The 16696-nt window shown below is 39.1% G+C and overlaps 1 protein-coding gene across 1 annotated transcript in view; it reads right to left on the bottom strand.

Moving 5' to 3' along the window:
* Positions 1-16696, bottom strand: part of LOC109935821 (cingulin-like 1) — a 77760-nt gene that overhangs the window by 35646 nt on the left and 25418 nt on the right. Inside the window, exons 2-4 of the mRNA XM_020534460.2 lie at positions 13988-15689; positions 10167-10246; positions 526-634 (exon numbers count right to left, since the gene is read on the bottom strand). Coding sequence (XP_020390049.2) covers positions 526-634; positions 10167-10246; positions 13988-15689 — 1891 coding nt within the window. The remainder of the gene's footprint in view (positions 1-525; positions 635-10166; positions 10247-13987; positions 15690-16696) is intronic.

A 16696-nucleotide genomic window follows, 5' to 3' on the forward strand; every position in this document is an offset into this window, starting at 1 on the left:
GGGGGGGGAGTGGTTGAGTTATAAAAATAGGCTGGATAGCATGGGACATTTTTCACAGGAGCGCAGGAGGTTGAAACGTGAGGTTTACAAAATCATGAGGGGTATAGATAAGGTGAATAGCAAAGGTCTTTTCCCTGAGGTGGGGGAGTTCAAAACTAGGTGGCATATGTTTAAGGGGATAGGAGAAAGCTTTAAAAAGGACACGAGGGGCAACTTTTTTTTTTTAACACAGCGTGGTTCATGTGTGGAATGAACTGCCAGAGGACATGGTGGATGCAGGTAATTACAATGTTTAAAAGAAATTTTGATAAGTACATGAATAAGAAATGCTTGCAGGGATACAGGCCAAACGCAGGCAGATGGAACTAGTTTAGCTTGGGAACATGCTCAGCGTGGACTAGTTGTCCGAAGGATCTGCTTCCATGCTGTGTGACTATGACTCTAAAATATTAATATTACAAATAAATGCCAGGTAGAGTTGATTGTCCAGTTAATTACTTTAATATGACACAAAAGTTAACTCACTTCTTTGTCCTTTTGTTCTTCCACACTGACTGGACTTTTTGATTTTAAGGTCTGGATTTTCTCAAACACCAAATTGACTTTCTTCTTTGTTGCATCATCATCATGACACCTGAAGGAAAAAGAAAAGTTACTTAACATTTTACAAAAATAAACTTGTAATTATTTTGGGTAAAAGCCCAAATCATCAACCTCATGCTTCAGATGATAATTCATCTGGGGTGGACCTACTTAACAAGGCATGAAAGTGGGAAGAGTAAATTGTTCAAATCTCTAGTGATTAGTACACCAGCTCATCAGGTCTGAATGTCTGAGTTACCTTTATGATTTCCTACTGTCTCGAGTAAAATACAATCATGTACTGTTGTAGCTCAGCCAAAATATATCTGCAGTCACAGTAGCATTAGAATTGTAAATAAAAAGAAATGTTTTGTGTGGCTTAAAGCTAATTTATCAAAATGAAGCTGCTGTAGAGGTTATTAGAAGCACTGACAAATAATTGTGATATTCACAATCAAAAGCTAATTTTGATGGGTTATTACATTATTATGGCATAGCACGAATGATAAATTCCAACTCTATTCCATACAATGCTGATCAATAAAACATAACCACAATATTCACTAAAATATTGATATTAAAGACAGTGTCAATATACTATAGAGCACAACTTTCCTTTGCTTGCTCTTCGATAAGCTTTGCTACACCAGAGAACTTGGCAAACAGACCTGACACGAGGGCTATGCAGATGCGGTACTTTCTCATTAAAGATGTTAGAAGGTGGGAACATATCCATCAAGGGCAATATCCTGCTGAGTCTTAATTACTATCAATATACTTCACTTTGGTGCATTTGCCATTATCTCTTTTTGTGAAACTAAAGTCAACAAACTGATCTTTGACTCTTGCCTTACCCCAGACTGTTGTTTCATTTTTGTTCACTTTCTAAAGTTTGCTTACCTTTAAGTTTCCTGTTCTACCAAGCAGCCCACACCCAAAACATTAACCTGGACTTTGTTTTCTCTCTATAGATACCGAAAGATATGTCATTCATTTCCAGATTTTAGTTCATACTTTTAGTAATTATGATTTGCTCCTTTAAACTTATGGTTCTGAGACCTACACACTGGAGAATGAGACCAGCTCAAATCATGGCCATGCCAAATCTGGTTAAAAATCTCTCACAATCATTTTCTAAGTTATTGAGGCGGCAACTTAAATTTCATAGATTTGAGACATAGACATGGAGCACGGAAACAGATCTTTTGGTCCAACTCGTCTAACTTGCTGACCAGGTTTCCTAAACTGAATGAGTCTAATTTACCCTCTAAACCTTTCCTATCGATGTACCTGTCCAAATATCTTTTAAATATTCTAACTGTATCCATCTCTATCCACCTGTACCACTTCCTCTGGCAGCTCATTCAATACACACACCACCCTGCGTGTCAATTAAGTTGCCACACAGGTCTCTTAAATTTTGTCCCTCTTACCTTAAACTAATGCCTTCTAGTTTTGGACTCTCCTACCCTTGGAAAAAGAGTTTAGCTATTCACCTTATCTATGCCCCTCATGATTTTATAAACCTTTATAAGATCACCCCTCAGCCTCCAACACTCAAAAGCTGTCCCAGCCTGTCCAGCTTCTCCTTATAACTCAAACCTTCCAGTCCTGGCAACATCCTAGTAATTTTTTTCTGTACCCTTTCTAGTTTAATAACATCTTTCCTATAGCAGGGCAACCACGTTTTGCACACAGTCAGCAATCATATCTGCAATCACATCCAGAATTCTGCGAGGATGATCTTTTGATCCTCCTCCTTCATCTATACATGGCATCAACCACCACAGCAATCAAATAATGACATGACGATTTGGGCTCAGCACTTATATAAAGCGGGGAAAGCACAGAAGTGATCACCCTTTTTACGTTTGCATACCCAATATCTGATGGACTGAAAGTGCTTTTTATTTAGATATTTGTTATCATGACAACGACTTGTAAGTGAAATACTGTATAGCCCTTTGAAGAATGAATTTGACTCTGCACAATACATCTCAGGAATTTGGAAAACACCCAATATTAAATCTGGCACATACTTTTCTATTCTAACTGTGCTGTGTCTTCTGAGCAAGATAACTAATTATGGCCAAAGTAGGGACAGTTTTGTACTACAGATGTGCATCCATTAGGAAGAGTCAGACTTCCCAAACTTGATTCCCATGTAAACTTTACAATCAACAGACAGAGAAGTTCAACATCTGAACTGGTTTTGAATTCAAGCATCTAAACCACTTCAACATCCAACTTCCTGCCTTCTCTGCAAAATCAAATAGAACAGATCCCAGAATTGGCTTTCTTGCCAAATGGTGTTCATAACATATGATTGTTGATCACTCTCCAACTTGCTGTTACAACTTATTGTTGTACTCCAATACTAATCCCAAAACCCTAAGTTCCCCAGTGCTCCAAATTTAATGTTTCTTATTGGGCATATCTTTCCCACTGCACAGTCTGAAAAGGAGAAATCAAGCACCTCCCCAAATCTATACTAACATTCCTCAGGATTCTGTTCCAATTCAATGCATTCAGAGATAGCTAATAAATCCACTGTGTAATCGACAGACTCATTCCACATGAGGAGCAGGTAGTACTTAGAAGGCCAGATAGATGAGATAACAAAGTATGGAGCTGAAGGAACACAGCAGGTTGGGATCCTGACCCAAAATGTCAGTTTTCCTGCTCCTCTGATGCTACCTGGCCTGCTGTGTTCCTCCAGGTCCACACTGTGTTATCTCTGACTCCAGCATCTGCAGTTCTTGCTATGTCAGATAGATGAGTTGTTGGGAGGTTTGTGTTCTGTTCCCAAAGCCTCGGCTTTGAAGTTTCATCAGCAACATGCACATGCAATGTGTTTGATGCCTTCCCAACTTAAGTTTCTCCATTTTGACCAGTCCTAAGACAAGGACTGGCCTGAGTTATAGAGTCTTAAGAGTTTTATAGCACAGAAACAGACTCTTTGGTCCAACTCGTCCATGCAGACCAGATATTCTAAATTAATCTGGTCCCATTTGCCAGCATTTGGCCCATATCCCTCTAAACCTTTCCTATTTATGTACCCATCCAGATGCTTTTTAAATGTTGTAATTGTACCAGCCTCCACTACTTCCTCAGGTAGCTCAATCCATACATGCATGTCCCTCTGCAATAATTTTGCATTTCAGGATCAGTGAATTATAAACAAGTACTTGAAATTAAATGATTGAGGCAGGATTCTTTACTTTAAAACCTATTTGGAGTTAAATCATACAGTTGCACAATGTAACAATAGAAGCATCGAGATTTGTGGTCATGCCAGCTCTCTGCAACCACCCTTCAGTTAGTATCATGACACTTTCCTGTCCATGTGGTCTTGCAAATTTTCTCCCTTAAAGTTCTTATTCAATTTCTGTTTGAAAGTCACATTAGATTCTGCTCCGACCACACTCTCAGGCAGACTTTTCATATTCTGAACATGCAAAAATGCTCTTCCTAAAATCACTGTTAGGGGGTCAATCAGTTCAGTTGGCTAGACAGCTGGTTTCGGATTCACAGCGATGCCACACAGGCTGAGGTTACCATGAACGCTCTTTCTCAAGCTCTCCCCTCACTTGAGTGTGGCGACCCTCAGGTTAAACCACCACCAGCCATTTCTCTGTCTCTAATGAGAGAGCAGTCCCATAGTCTGGTAAGAATATGGCAACTTTACCTTGATCGGTTCACCTTAAAAACAGTATCTTCAATTTTTCAATCCTTTTACCAATGGGAACAGTTTATCTCAATTTACTGTAATGAAAGATGTCTGGTTTAGATGTATATTAAAACAGTGGTGTTGGTTTCCTTTCTGAAGGACTTACAAAAAAATGGTCAGATAATTTTTCCAGAACAGTGACCTACTCTAGTATCTATCAGAAGGCAGGAAGAGTATTATGACAGGAAGGGTAATTCTGAAGGGGCATTAGCCTGATTTAGGTTCAAGGGAATCAAGAACTGATTTTAATGTTAGAAAAAAACCAAGAGATTAAAAGATTTTAGACAGTTCAGCGCAGACCTGACTGGGGTCAAAAGCAAATATAGTTTCTCTACCTAAAGAGGAGCAGAGAACATTTCAGGGAAAGCACAGTTCGTTCAGTAGAAAACTTCAGTTTTTGCAATGTCAGATGATGAGTATTTGGTCAGATACCAGCAGATTATTAAAAGCCAAGGAAGTCAAAGCTGTCAGATTTACACTTTTCTGGAAGTTTCACATATTGGTATGAAAGCTTCCTGCAGATTTTCCAGCTTGAAGAAAAGAACAATGAAGGTAAACACAGGAATGTATGAAAAACATTATATTTCAGGGAATTGTTCTTGGGCAGAGAGGAGAGAAGAATAATGGGTTTGTAACAGCAGAACTTGAAGGCTCTCTCTTTCAGAAGACAACATGACGTGGCAAGAAAATTGGAGGAGCACCGATTCATTGAAAACTTTAAAAATATCTACAAATTTCATAACTGCTAAGGATACAGGACATTAATTAAACAACTGTGGTCTTAGGTTAAAGTCTAGCACCTTAAGGATGCTAAAGGAATTTTTTTCAAAACAGTCAATTCTGATCTTCCTTTTTGTACAAGATACTCTCCCTTTTTAAACCTCAGACCTGTATTTATCGGTATATTTATATCATATTCTATCAGTTTTCTTGAAGTTAGCGACTAATAAAATTTCTCTTTCTTTCACACAACAAACCTTGTAATTGTCTCCTTAATTCTGACTAGTAATAGATTTTATTTGAAGTGTGATATAGCCTGATGCTAGAAGGAAATAAATTTTTTTGTGGTGGTCAACTGGAAAGGTTTAAAGAGAGCAGCCAATTCACCAATCCCACTCTCCCCTCCTCCCACCTGGATGTAAAAGGCCTAGGATCCAAGATCCCATATTTACCACTTCAATTTAGTCTGCCACGTTCAATAATTTGTGCATATTTACCCTTGTGTTCTCTGTTGCTGCTCATCCATTAAATTGTAACCTTTACTTTATGTAGGCCCTTCCTACTGAAATATAACACTTCACAATTCTCGACATGAAATTTCATCCGCCGCATGTTCCACTCATTCTAATACCTGCCCATGCTCTTTTGAAGTTTAGCATTATCCTTCTCACAATACACAATGCTTCTGTGTTATCCGCAGATTTTGAAACAATGTCCAACTCATTAACATATATCAAGAAAAGCAGTGTACCAGTGCTGGCACCCTACAGAACACCACCAACTACCTCCCTCTAGTCTGATAACCAATAGTTCACCCATATGTTGTTTTCTGTCACTCAGCCAACTTCATATCCATGCTGCTATTGTGTCTGTTATTCAATTGGCTTCAAATTTGGTGACAAACCTGTTATCTGGCAATTTTATCAAACACCTTTTGAAAGTTTATAGGCATATCAACTGCTGAATATAACCGATACATTTTTAAAGAGAGGATTACACAAATGGTTTAATATATCAATGTCAGAGTTAACAGTGGGTCAACACAGAAAAGCATTTGAGACAACAAGGTGCAGAGCTGGATGAACACAGCAGGCCAAGCATGATGAAGGGTCTAGGCCCAAAACGTCAGCCTTTCTGCTCCTATGATGCTGCTTGGCCTGCTGTGTTCATCCAGCTCTGCACCTTGTTGTCTCAGATTCTCCAGCATCTGCAGTTCCTACTATCACAGAAAAGCATTTACGATGAAGCAGCAATTGCTCCTTCACCAGCGTTATCCAAAGGAACTGTCAATCATATTTAGGTCTTGTAATTTATTCTGGTCGCTTTGAAAATCATTTGAAATTTCCCAAGTCCACAGGAAGTTGTATGGCAAATGTTAAAGTACTTTTACTGATTTCAAAGCTTCTGCACAAACCAGTTGCTTCTGGACCCGAGTGCAACTGGCCCTTGGAGTAGTGCCTGCAGAACTTCAACCTAAGCTCCCACTGCAACATTCACCAAATTTTGCTAGAAGCTGATTGCTGCCAATCACATGCTGCGTCATATCCCGGAGGCTGGAAAGGACAGACTCCAAGCTCAGTGCGAAGTCCCAGGTTATTTGGAGCCTGACTCCTCCAGTGATCCATGGCACTGACTGCAGGTTTTCTGTAGACAGTAAGTCAGAAGAAACTAGTGCTTTCTTCTCTGTGGGACTTAAAACATCACAAGGTGATGGTGAGCTACGTTCTTGAATTGCTGTGGAGGTGCCGGTGTTGGACTGGGATGGGCAAGGTCAGTGTGATTTCTGACCTTCTTGAATTGCTGACCTTGAGCTTAGTAAAGTTCTTCTACCACTGTATCCAGGTCCTTGGAGCTGAATATCTGATTTTTATCTCTGCATATACCCTCTGGCATTGCCTTTTTGACAGGTGTCTGGCAGGTCTTCCAGAGATAGAGGAGGTTTCTACTTCTTTCCATGCCTTCCACCAAGTCCTCCGAGACCAGTGTTGGGAAACCTAGCTGCCATAGTCTTCCATGTGTAGCCATTGTTGTGTCTTTCCCAGGTGAGATTCTGCTCACAAGGAGGTCCCAGCACCTGTCCAACCACAATGCACCAATCCTCTGTTAATACATGCAGTATTTCACAGCACAATTAGTAATGGCTACATGTAGGAAGATGCTCATAAGCAGGTGTCATCATGCTGCTGGTATTACATCAAATGGAAGCAGGCTAATTGCAAACTGCATTTTCAGTGGTATCAAGGTAAGAAAATTGCATTGATGCTGAAATAGTTAACTTCAGACAAGACAGCAGTTGATCACCACAATTTCACTCCATAATCGCTGGATTACAGCAGGTTCCAACTGTGGTCATTTTTCAACTATTGATTGTTTTTCTATTCACTGTTGCCAGAAATTGTGGGGATATAGACACCAACTGCTGGATCCACAGTCACGGATCACCATCAACCAAATGGACATCTGTACGAGATTGATGGCTGTCATCTGTTATGAAACTGCATCCTACTATCAGGAAAGGATTGGACGCAGATAGGAAAGATGTTGGATGACTCAACAACATTGTTTAGAGCTTTAGAACTGTGGCGGTGAATCTGGTTTAACAGTTGGATATTTCATCATTGAATTTTCATGTAAAGAGAAATTTCTTGTTACAGTCAATATCTTAAAAAAATGATAAATCATTTCATATATATAAATAGACATATACTGACAAATAAAAAATTGCAAATATACTGCACATGAAAGTGTGCGGTCTACTTCGCTTGATTTATAACTTATTTAATTCCATTTCCAAACAAATTAATTATTGAGAGCAGAATTCTCATTTGTTGTTATTATTGTAAAGATTACTTGCATTTGTACAACACCCATAACTTTCACGACAACTTTACAGAACAAACTTGGTACTGAGCTGAATAAGGAGGTAAAAAGACAGGTTGCTCCCGGGGTAGTTGCAAAGGCACATCGCAAAGAGAAGCGAGGTAGAGACATTTAGGAATAAATTACGGAGCTTAGCACAAAATAATTGGCAGCACAACCACTAATGTTGGAACAATTAACATCAGAGTTGGCGATGTGGCCAGAGTTGGAGGACCACAGTGACCACAAAAACCAGTAGGGCTGGAGGAACTCATCAAAAGAGGGAGAGCTGTGGCCACAGAGAGATTTGTAAACAGGATGAGAATTTTAAAACTGGGGTGTTGTGGTCCAGGAAACCATGTAGCTCAACTAGCACCAGGATAATGAATGAAGGGAACTTGATGAGAGTTGGGACACCCCACTGATTGTTAAAGTGTTGCTTAACTACACCCTTGAAAGTCCTGACTCTAATTTTCAGGCAACGTACCTTAGTCAGAAGACTTGAGGAAAAGTCCTAGTCCTAGATTCCCCAATGAGCAATGTAGATGAAAAGATACAATTTCTATCAGTTCCTTATAATAGTTTGAAAGATACAAAATAGGAGCAGGAAAAGGCCATTCGGCCCTTCAAGCCTGCTCTGTCATTCAACACGATCATAGCCAATCATCCAGAACAGTACCCTGTTCGCCTTTTTGCCCCATACTCTTTGATCCCTTTAGCCCCAAGAACTAAAATTTTGATCACATCATCCTTTAAACCTCCAAATTCCATTATATTGTACAATCCTCCTTTAAGAAGTCTATCCTTACAAAATTTAACTCTTTGAACCCAAATATCACTCTAGCAACCCATGCTGTACTCTTTCAAGCATCAATAACCTTAACTGAAAACTTCTAGAAGTCTTGCTGGAACATCTGCAATGTTCTCAGTTACATCCTCTAAAATCCGAGGAATACTAGGTGCTCAAAGGGATTTGTCCTTCTTTTGTGCCATTACTCACTGTTAATTTGCTGACATTACTTTATGGTGAGGGAAGTTGTGTCATCAGTTTCCTGGCAGCACAGAGTCTGGGAACAAGTAGGTCTCATGGTCACAGAGTTCATAATGGGAGAGAGGAGAGAAATTGGAAGGAGACGCGAATTCAGGTTTAAGATGTGGCATAGTTTTCAGGGGACATGTGAGGGAGAGGTAAGTGGCAGAGGAAACAGAATGGGTCCCAATCTTAATGACAAAAAAGACCAGGAGATCTTTTCACGTCTTGTTGGAGGGAAATGTGTTGAAATTGTGGGAGAAAGCTTGTTGAAGAAAGACAGCTTGCAGTGGAGAAGTGCAGAAGGATGATCTTTGTAAAATGGGATAATTGTAGAAGAGTGAACACAGGAGAACAGGGCCCAGATGTGCTTTAAATTGTCCAACCAGATCTGACATTTAATACAGCACCAGTCTTCCAAAAACCTGCATTCAAGTCTTTGTCCTCTGGACGTGAGGGGGCTGGGATGAGGAATCTATTAAGGGGAGTGATCAAAAGTGAGAGAAAGCAATGATCTCACTGGGTACATAGGCAAAGGTCAAGGCGATGATTTGACTGAACTGAATTTAACTGCAATTGTGAATTCCATTGCTTAATTCAAAATATTGGACAAGTCAGTGCAGAAAAATGACTGATTTGGGAGCTTACATTTCACAGAATTGGAAACTCAAGTGTGCTAATAAATATTCTGCTAAATATACAGCGATAGACTTTGGACTAGAATGTACAAATGGAACAGTTTAGCTGTAAGCTAATTGAATAATTTATACTAGATTAAAAAAGATATAAAACAAAAATTCTGCTGACTCATTAAACATTTATGTTTAAGTCAAACTGTGTGCTGAATCTCCCCTGATGCATATAAGTGCCTCTGTGTTATTGAATAATTAATATTTAAGCACAGGACATTCATAAGCACAGAACACAAATAAATAGAAAAACAATTCCACAAACAAAAGGGACATGTATAATGGAGATAAGGAGTTTACAAACTATTATATACTTTAGGCCCTAGTTTGTATTATTTACGTAGGACAAGCATTCAAAAGTCTAAACCATATAATCTCCCCAGACCTAGGGAGAATCAAACAGAGGATGCTTCATTTCAACACTACTGCATCTTATTTCTAAAATTATTTATCATAAAAGCTTTAATAATATTGGGAAAACATATTAAACTTTTAAACATCAATGTCAAACATGGATAACGTGCAACCCAATATTGGCATTATGTTGGATACTAACCCCACTTTAAGACAGTTGTAAAGGATCTGTTTTGCTGTCTCCTCATTCATTTGTTGGTCCTTCAGAAGGTCAGGAGTTACCTTAAAAGTTTTATAAAAAATAAAAATTAAGTTGGTATGCAATTAAAACACAAAATTAATTTTAAATTCAGTTGGTAAAATTAACCTTTAGGTTAATAACTGTATAATTACGTTATATATTTTTCAAGAGCAAAATTACAGTTTCAACACAAATGTTTAGTAAAACATTTATTATAAATATATGACAGGTCAACAATCCAAATAATCCTGTCATCCCACAAATGGTTTTACCTAAATAAAAAACAATAGGTGTTAAAAATGTTTTATCAATAAGCCAGAGAGCCCTGCCAAAGAAGATGTTTTCACTTTCTGGAAAAAAAAAGTTAAAAAAAATCCCAGGAAATCTCATATTTGGGAATGTGGTATTTGTGGACTATAAATCCAGAGGTTTGGACTAATGATCCAGATAATTAGTCTCACTGTGGCAACAGTCTGACAATCTTAATTCAGGTTTTTAAAAATCCAGAAACAAAAAGCTGATGCCAGAGAAAGTGGCAGTGATGGCTCTCATTGCTAATGAACATGTACTGCTCCATGTTGAACTCTATTCAGACAAAACACTGAAGATGGCAAAGGTACACAATGCAATCTGAGCAAGTGACTTGTATCTCTATTATCATACGTGGGTTGGTAATATCAATTACTGAGTTTGCTAATCCTTTACAGGCACAGCTGTCAGAGCGGTCTGACACCAGGTGCCGAGATTTGGGGGAATAACCTATTTTGACCTCAATCTCAATAGCTAATCTATCTATCTGATGGAGATGTGTCAGCCCATGACAACATTGATAGGAGTAACCAATGCACAGTCCTTATGGAGCTAAGTGCTGTTTTCACAATGAGGATGTTCACCATTGTTGATTCACACAGTACAGTCACGCTAAATGGGATAGGTTAACAACAGAGCTAAATGTTAAAATTGGGCATCTGAGGAGACAGCAGAACTGTATGCTACAACAATCAGTGTCCTCATGACCTGGAAGATCCCTCACTATTATATCTTTATCAAGCCAGAAGGCTTATGCTGGTTCAATAAGGAGATGTGTAGGCCAGCGTACTCTTGTTAGTGCAGTTCTTACATCTATCTTGGTAGCCTGGACAGCTATATGGATAACGTGAGTTGCTCTCTTCAGGAAATGCTACAGAATGGAAAAGTTGAGCAGCCTAACACATTGCTGCCTCCATTCAATAGAAAAGGTACAAACGTCAGCTTGTTAAATGACACACAGTCACCCATGTGATTTATTTGGGCACAGCAAACTGACTTATGTCATAAAGTAGCCTGGAAATGAGAGGTAGGATGTTATACCTCAAGTGTTATTGCAATGCTTTCCTAGTGCTAAATGCTAGCTTCAGGATTATCTGATTACAGCTTTCTTCTATTTCTACCAAGTAGCAGTAGATACAACTGGTGGCAATATTGGTGAGTGCGGCCAGTCTCTGTCTGGTTTCCAATACTCTTCTTTAATCTCTTCCATTAAAATCTTTGGAAGAAAAGCACTAACACAATATGGGTGGCAACTGAATGGCAGCAAATTAAATGAGTTGTTGAGCTTTCAGTAATTACTTCAAGTTCCTTAAATGGGGGACACCTGAGGGAGCTGCAGGAATAGAATAAGAAATTAGAACCTTATAAGATCAACCCTGCCGTCCCCACCAGTCATCAGCATACGTACGTGAAATGTCTTCATAATGGTGTCCTCGGCCAAATTGCACTATAGTGTACCACTGACACCAAACAATGTCAGTACATTTGTGTGGTGCACAGATTAGGCAACCTCAATAAGGGTCCATTTAAGATCGCAATAACACTGGCAGCAATCAACAAACTTGAACGTGGGGGACAGAAAGGCTTATTTGCCCCTGAACACTACCCACTGATACACAACTGCAATACCTCTTGTTAATAGTCAATCTAGGCTGATACTTAAAGAATAACAACTTGGGTAAGGAAAAGAAGGTTCACCTTTGTCTGTGAAACTGTTGTGGATAAGGATGGAAAGTTAGGGGAACAAAACTTGTAATTAACGAGATTTTGTGCTTACAAATTTGGGCAAATGCAAATTAATGTTATTCCTGAAGGTGAGGTTACTTGTTACTCATTTATTGTTGAGCAAACCAAAACAAAAAAAAAAAGGGCATGCCATCAAAGCTTTGTGGCCTTGCTCTCTCATCAGGACAGATGCAAGAATCCCAAATTTATAAAGGAAGAAAGTGCATGAGAAAAAACTGAAGACTGGTTGGCAAGGTGCTTCTGAATGGTCGAGACATTTCCATGCAGAATGTAGCGGGGAGCTATCTAAACCCACACTTTCAATTCATTCAAAAAGGTACAATGACTGGACAAATTCCTTTTTCCTGTAGAGGTCAGATCCCGTCTATGAATATAGGTAGCTGCCAGTAAACATTGCATGCTCAACTGATCATCTTAGAACGGGTATCATTGTAATTCTTAGCAGGTTTAGGATTTCTTATCAAGTACTACTCAATTGCAAAGTCACATCTAATGAAAGACATGAGTTTTGAGTTTTGCAGGCACAGGCTGGTTGAGTGCTGTTGGTTCTCTGCCCGTTGTGAACAGGCAAAGTGACTTGCTTTTTGATATTAGCCACCACTATATACCTAGCATTAAACCAGCATCTACCACATTACTCATTTGCGTGATAGGCAGATTTACAACTTGACAGCAGCATCAGTTCATGGAAAATACCACTCGATCTGTTACCGTACAGTTACCACATGGAAGATTTACCTGTTATCCAAATTTTTGAAAAACTCTACAGCATTCAGGGATGATATAAATTCTTCAAATATAACCATTTTGTGTGAAATTGTGAAAGGTACTGGGGAGGCAATGGCCTAGTGGTATTATCACTAGATTGTTAATTCAGAAACTCAGCTAATGTTCTGGGGACCTGGAGTTCAAATCCTACCATGGCAGATGGTGGAATATGAATTTATTCAAGAATTAAGGGTCTAATGATGTCAGAAAAACCCATCTGGTTCATTCATGTTCTTTAGTGAAGGAAATCTGTCATCCTTACCTGGTCTGGCCTACATTTGACTCCAGAGCCATTGCAATGTGGTTGACTCTGAAATGTCCTCTGGGCAATTAGGAATGGATGATAAATGCTGGCCTAGCCAGAGATGCCCACATTCCATGAGTCAATAAAAAAAAAACTGAATCACAGCAGCACAGGCCACTTTTTACTCAAAAATCTTAAAGGAGTCACATATTACTTTGATGTTGGAAGACACATCCCTTTCCATGGAGCAGTATTTAAGGTGCTTCATTCTAACTTGGCTTGGTTTTAAAAATGTAACAACAAATCCAGTATAATATGCACATTACATTTGCCATATCATTACATGAACCCATCAGTTCACAATGGCTGAAATAGAAGCAAAATACTGAATACAGACGCAGGACATGTGAAAAAAAATAGAAAGTGCTGAAAAAAACTCAGCAGGTCTGGCAGCATTTGTTGAAAGATGTTAACATTTTGAGTTTGATATGGCTCTCAGTTCCAAAAATGAATTATTTTGGACAGAAACATCAATGCTGGACAGAAACATCACACAAGCTGCCAATTTCACCAGAGCTTTCTGATTTTAGATCTCAATGACTATGTTGATAGACATCCATCATTTATCAAGACTTCATTCTTATGGTAATTGGGAAATAAATTGTTCCTTAAAAAAGTAAAAATTGTTTTTTATGTCTACAGCTGTAAGGTTTACCTGCACATCATGATCACAGGCAGTCTGGCTTGTTTGAGCAGTATGCCGCTGAGGTTCTAAACTATGTTTTCTGATCCCAACAAAGGAAGGTGTTGTTTTACAAGTCTTTATTTGTGTAACAGAAGTTATTGTCTCCTTTCTGGCTTCAGGTTTATTGACCGCACCTACAGGGAGTGTGGAAGATTTACCAGAGATTCTTGCATGCTGTTCGTGAGTGTCTGAAGCATCCAATTCAGTCTGACCTGGACTCTTCGTAAAGCCATAACCGAGACTGCCCTGGTTTCCTGTAGAGTGGGTGTGACGACTGCCAAGACTACCAGTGGATGAAACATAATTGGGTGGCACATTCTCACTACAAGCAGAGACCTGTAAACTTTGTGAAGTAGCATTTTTACGACTCAATTGCGATGGTCTCAACAAATGTTCATTTAATATTCCAATCTTTTTATTATATTGGTCTAGGTAAGCAGAATTATCTTTTGACCTAAGTGAAAAAGCACTATCTACGCTTCGGGATCGTTTTCGATCTTCTGGATCAATTCGGTTTCTCCTTGCAGACCTGCCACGCCGATGCTGTCCACCCTTAGCATCGAATTTATCAATCAATTCATCCACTCCAGGTATGGGGTCGGAGTCAATATCGCGACCAGTGCCTGGAAAAAATGGAATATACCTCCTGTTTTCATGTCGGTTTACATTTTCAGCAGAAAGTTCCTCATCTGGATCATCCAGCCATCCGAACCTGTACGATGGATTTATCTTGTCTGAGCTTCCTGATGTTGGAGTTGAAGATGATGACCACCATGACCTAGAAATATCAATACCTCTTCCAGATGAATCTTGGCGGCGCAAAGGAAGCAAATCTGGTCGCGTTCTCCGTGAATCTTCTGAATCAGGATTGGTGTCATTTTGACATCTTCTACTGTTGTTGAACGTATCTACTTTTCTACTGGTAGACCCAGTAGTCTTCTTGGTTGGATCTTCCATTGCTCTGGATTTAATGAAATTACTTTTATCATCATTGGACTTTATTGAACTTGATGATCTAATCTCTAGTTTATTTGGAAACTCAGACTTGGGTAAAGGATGAAAAGCCTTGTCTTCACTCCTCTCTGATGACATGCTACTAGCCAAACTTTGTTGACTGGCGCCTTTCAAGAGGTTCTTCTCAGGGTCATACGGCTTCAGAATTTCAGGATGTTTTTGGAAGTTCAATAAACTACTTGCTTTTGTGTGTTTTTTATCAACCTCAAACTCTGAGGTGTCTGTTACTGGAAGAGGCAGCTGTGTATCAGATGGCTTAAGTGGATTAAAATACGGATGTTCTGGATAGATAAAGTGGCCATTGTTGGAGAACCTGTTTCTTTGTTGCTCTGCAGAGGAATCAGAACATGCTTTAAAACCACCCTGAGATAAAGTTTGATCAAGGCAGCCATTCTCAGGTGGAGGCTGAAACATTTGCATGTTTCCTTCCTGATTGCTGTTTAACACAACATATGGCTGTCCATCAATTCCCTGCACCCTAATGCTGACTCCATAGGATCCCGATTTGTTCGGAGCAGTCCGATATTTTTGTTCCTGGGAAGATTCTTCTTGTGCATCTTGAATAAAACGAATCTGGATTCCATAATCGCGCTGCATTTGTTTATTTGCAACAGCACCAGTATAAGGCTCCATTTTTCGCACTTCAAAGGTTGATAAACTGCAATTTGGAAAATAATCTAATTAATAGTTAATAGCACAAAATGAGCACTTAATTAATTAAAGAGAAATTTTCATTTACATAGCAAAACATTCCCAAGTATTTTATAGGAGGAGGAAAAGGACAGGACGTGGGAAAATAGAGTTAACTTGAGATTTTGCTTAGAACAGGTTTTATTTTGAGGTTTTTTTTGGAAAAGGATGAGTAGCATGGTGGATTGTTTAGGAAAGAAAAATCCAGAACGAAGCGTTAACTCTGATTTTTTTCTTCACATAAGACAGGCAGTTTAGCAGAGATGAGAAATGATGGGGCTTAAACTGGGGCACAGTTTTGAAAAGAATTGCAGAAATACGGCGATGCAGACTGTGGGAGCAATGATCAGAATCTTGAAATCAATACTGCAAGAAGTCAGTGAAGATTTTAAAAATGCTGGCAATAAAGGAGCAGAGTGCAGAAAGGAAGAGGACATAGAAGCTGAAAGTATAGATTATGCAGCACGGTGCACCAAAAAGTACACAACTGGAGAAGGTAACATGGGAGATGGGACAGGAATAAATAATTTTTTCAGTAGTGCAGGTAGTTTGTGGGACAAAAGCCAAAGCAGATATCCTTAACTACTGACCGACGTATGATTTACACACTCAGTTTTGAATCAAATAAAACACTGAGGTTAATATTTCGAGTCCAATGTGACTCCTTTACATAACTGAAAGAGAGTTATATTGGGGTTGAAAAATTAACTTTGTTTCTCCACAGATGCTGCCAGACCTGCTGAATTTCTCCAGCACTTTCAATTTTCATTTCACACCTCCAGCATCCAAACACTGGATTGATCATTCTAAGCTTTGATGTGAGCATGTAGCTAGGAGGACGGGGGTGAAAATAGGAACGAAAGTGTGAAAATATCTCACCTGATCCAAGCAGGTGAGCTTGCTCTTGTCATGGATAAAGCTGGAGAAAGTTCCAATCTCTTCAAATTGAGAGCCACAGAAACAGTCATTTGTGAA

This window comes from Rhincodon typus, chromosome 33 (assembly GCF_021869965.1).
Source record: "Rhincodon typus isolate 14 chromosome 33, sRhiTyp1.1, whole genome shotgun sequence".
In the NCBI taxonomy this organism is placed as follows: Eukaryota; Metazoa; Chordata; class Chondrichthyes; order Orectolobiformes; family Rhincodontidae; genus Rhincodon; species Rhincodon typus.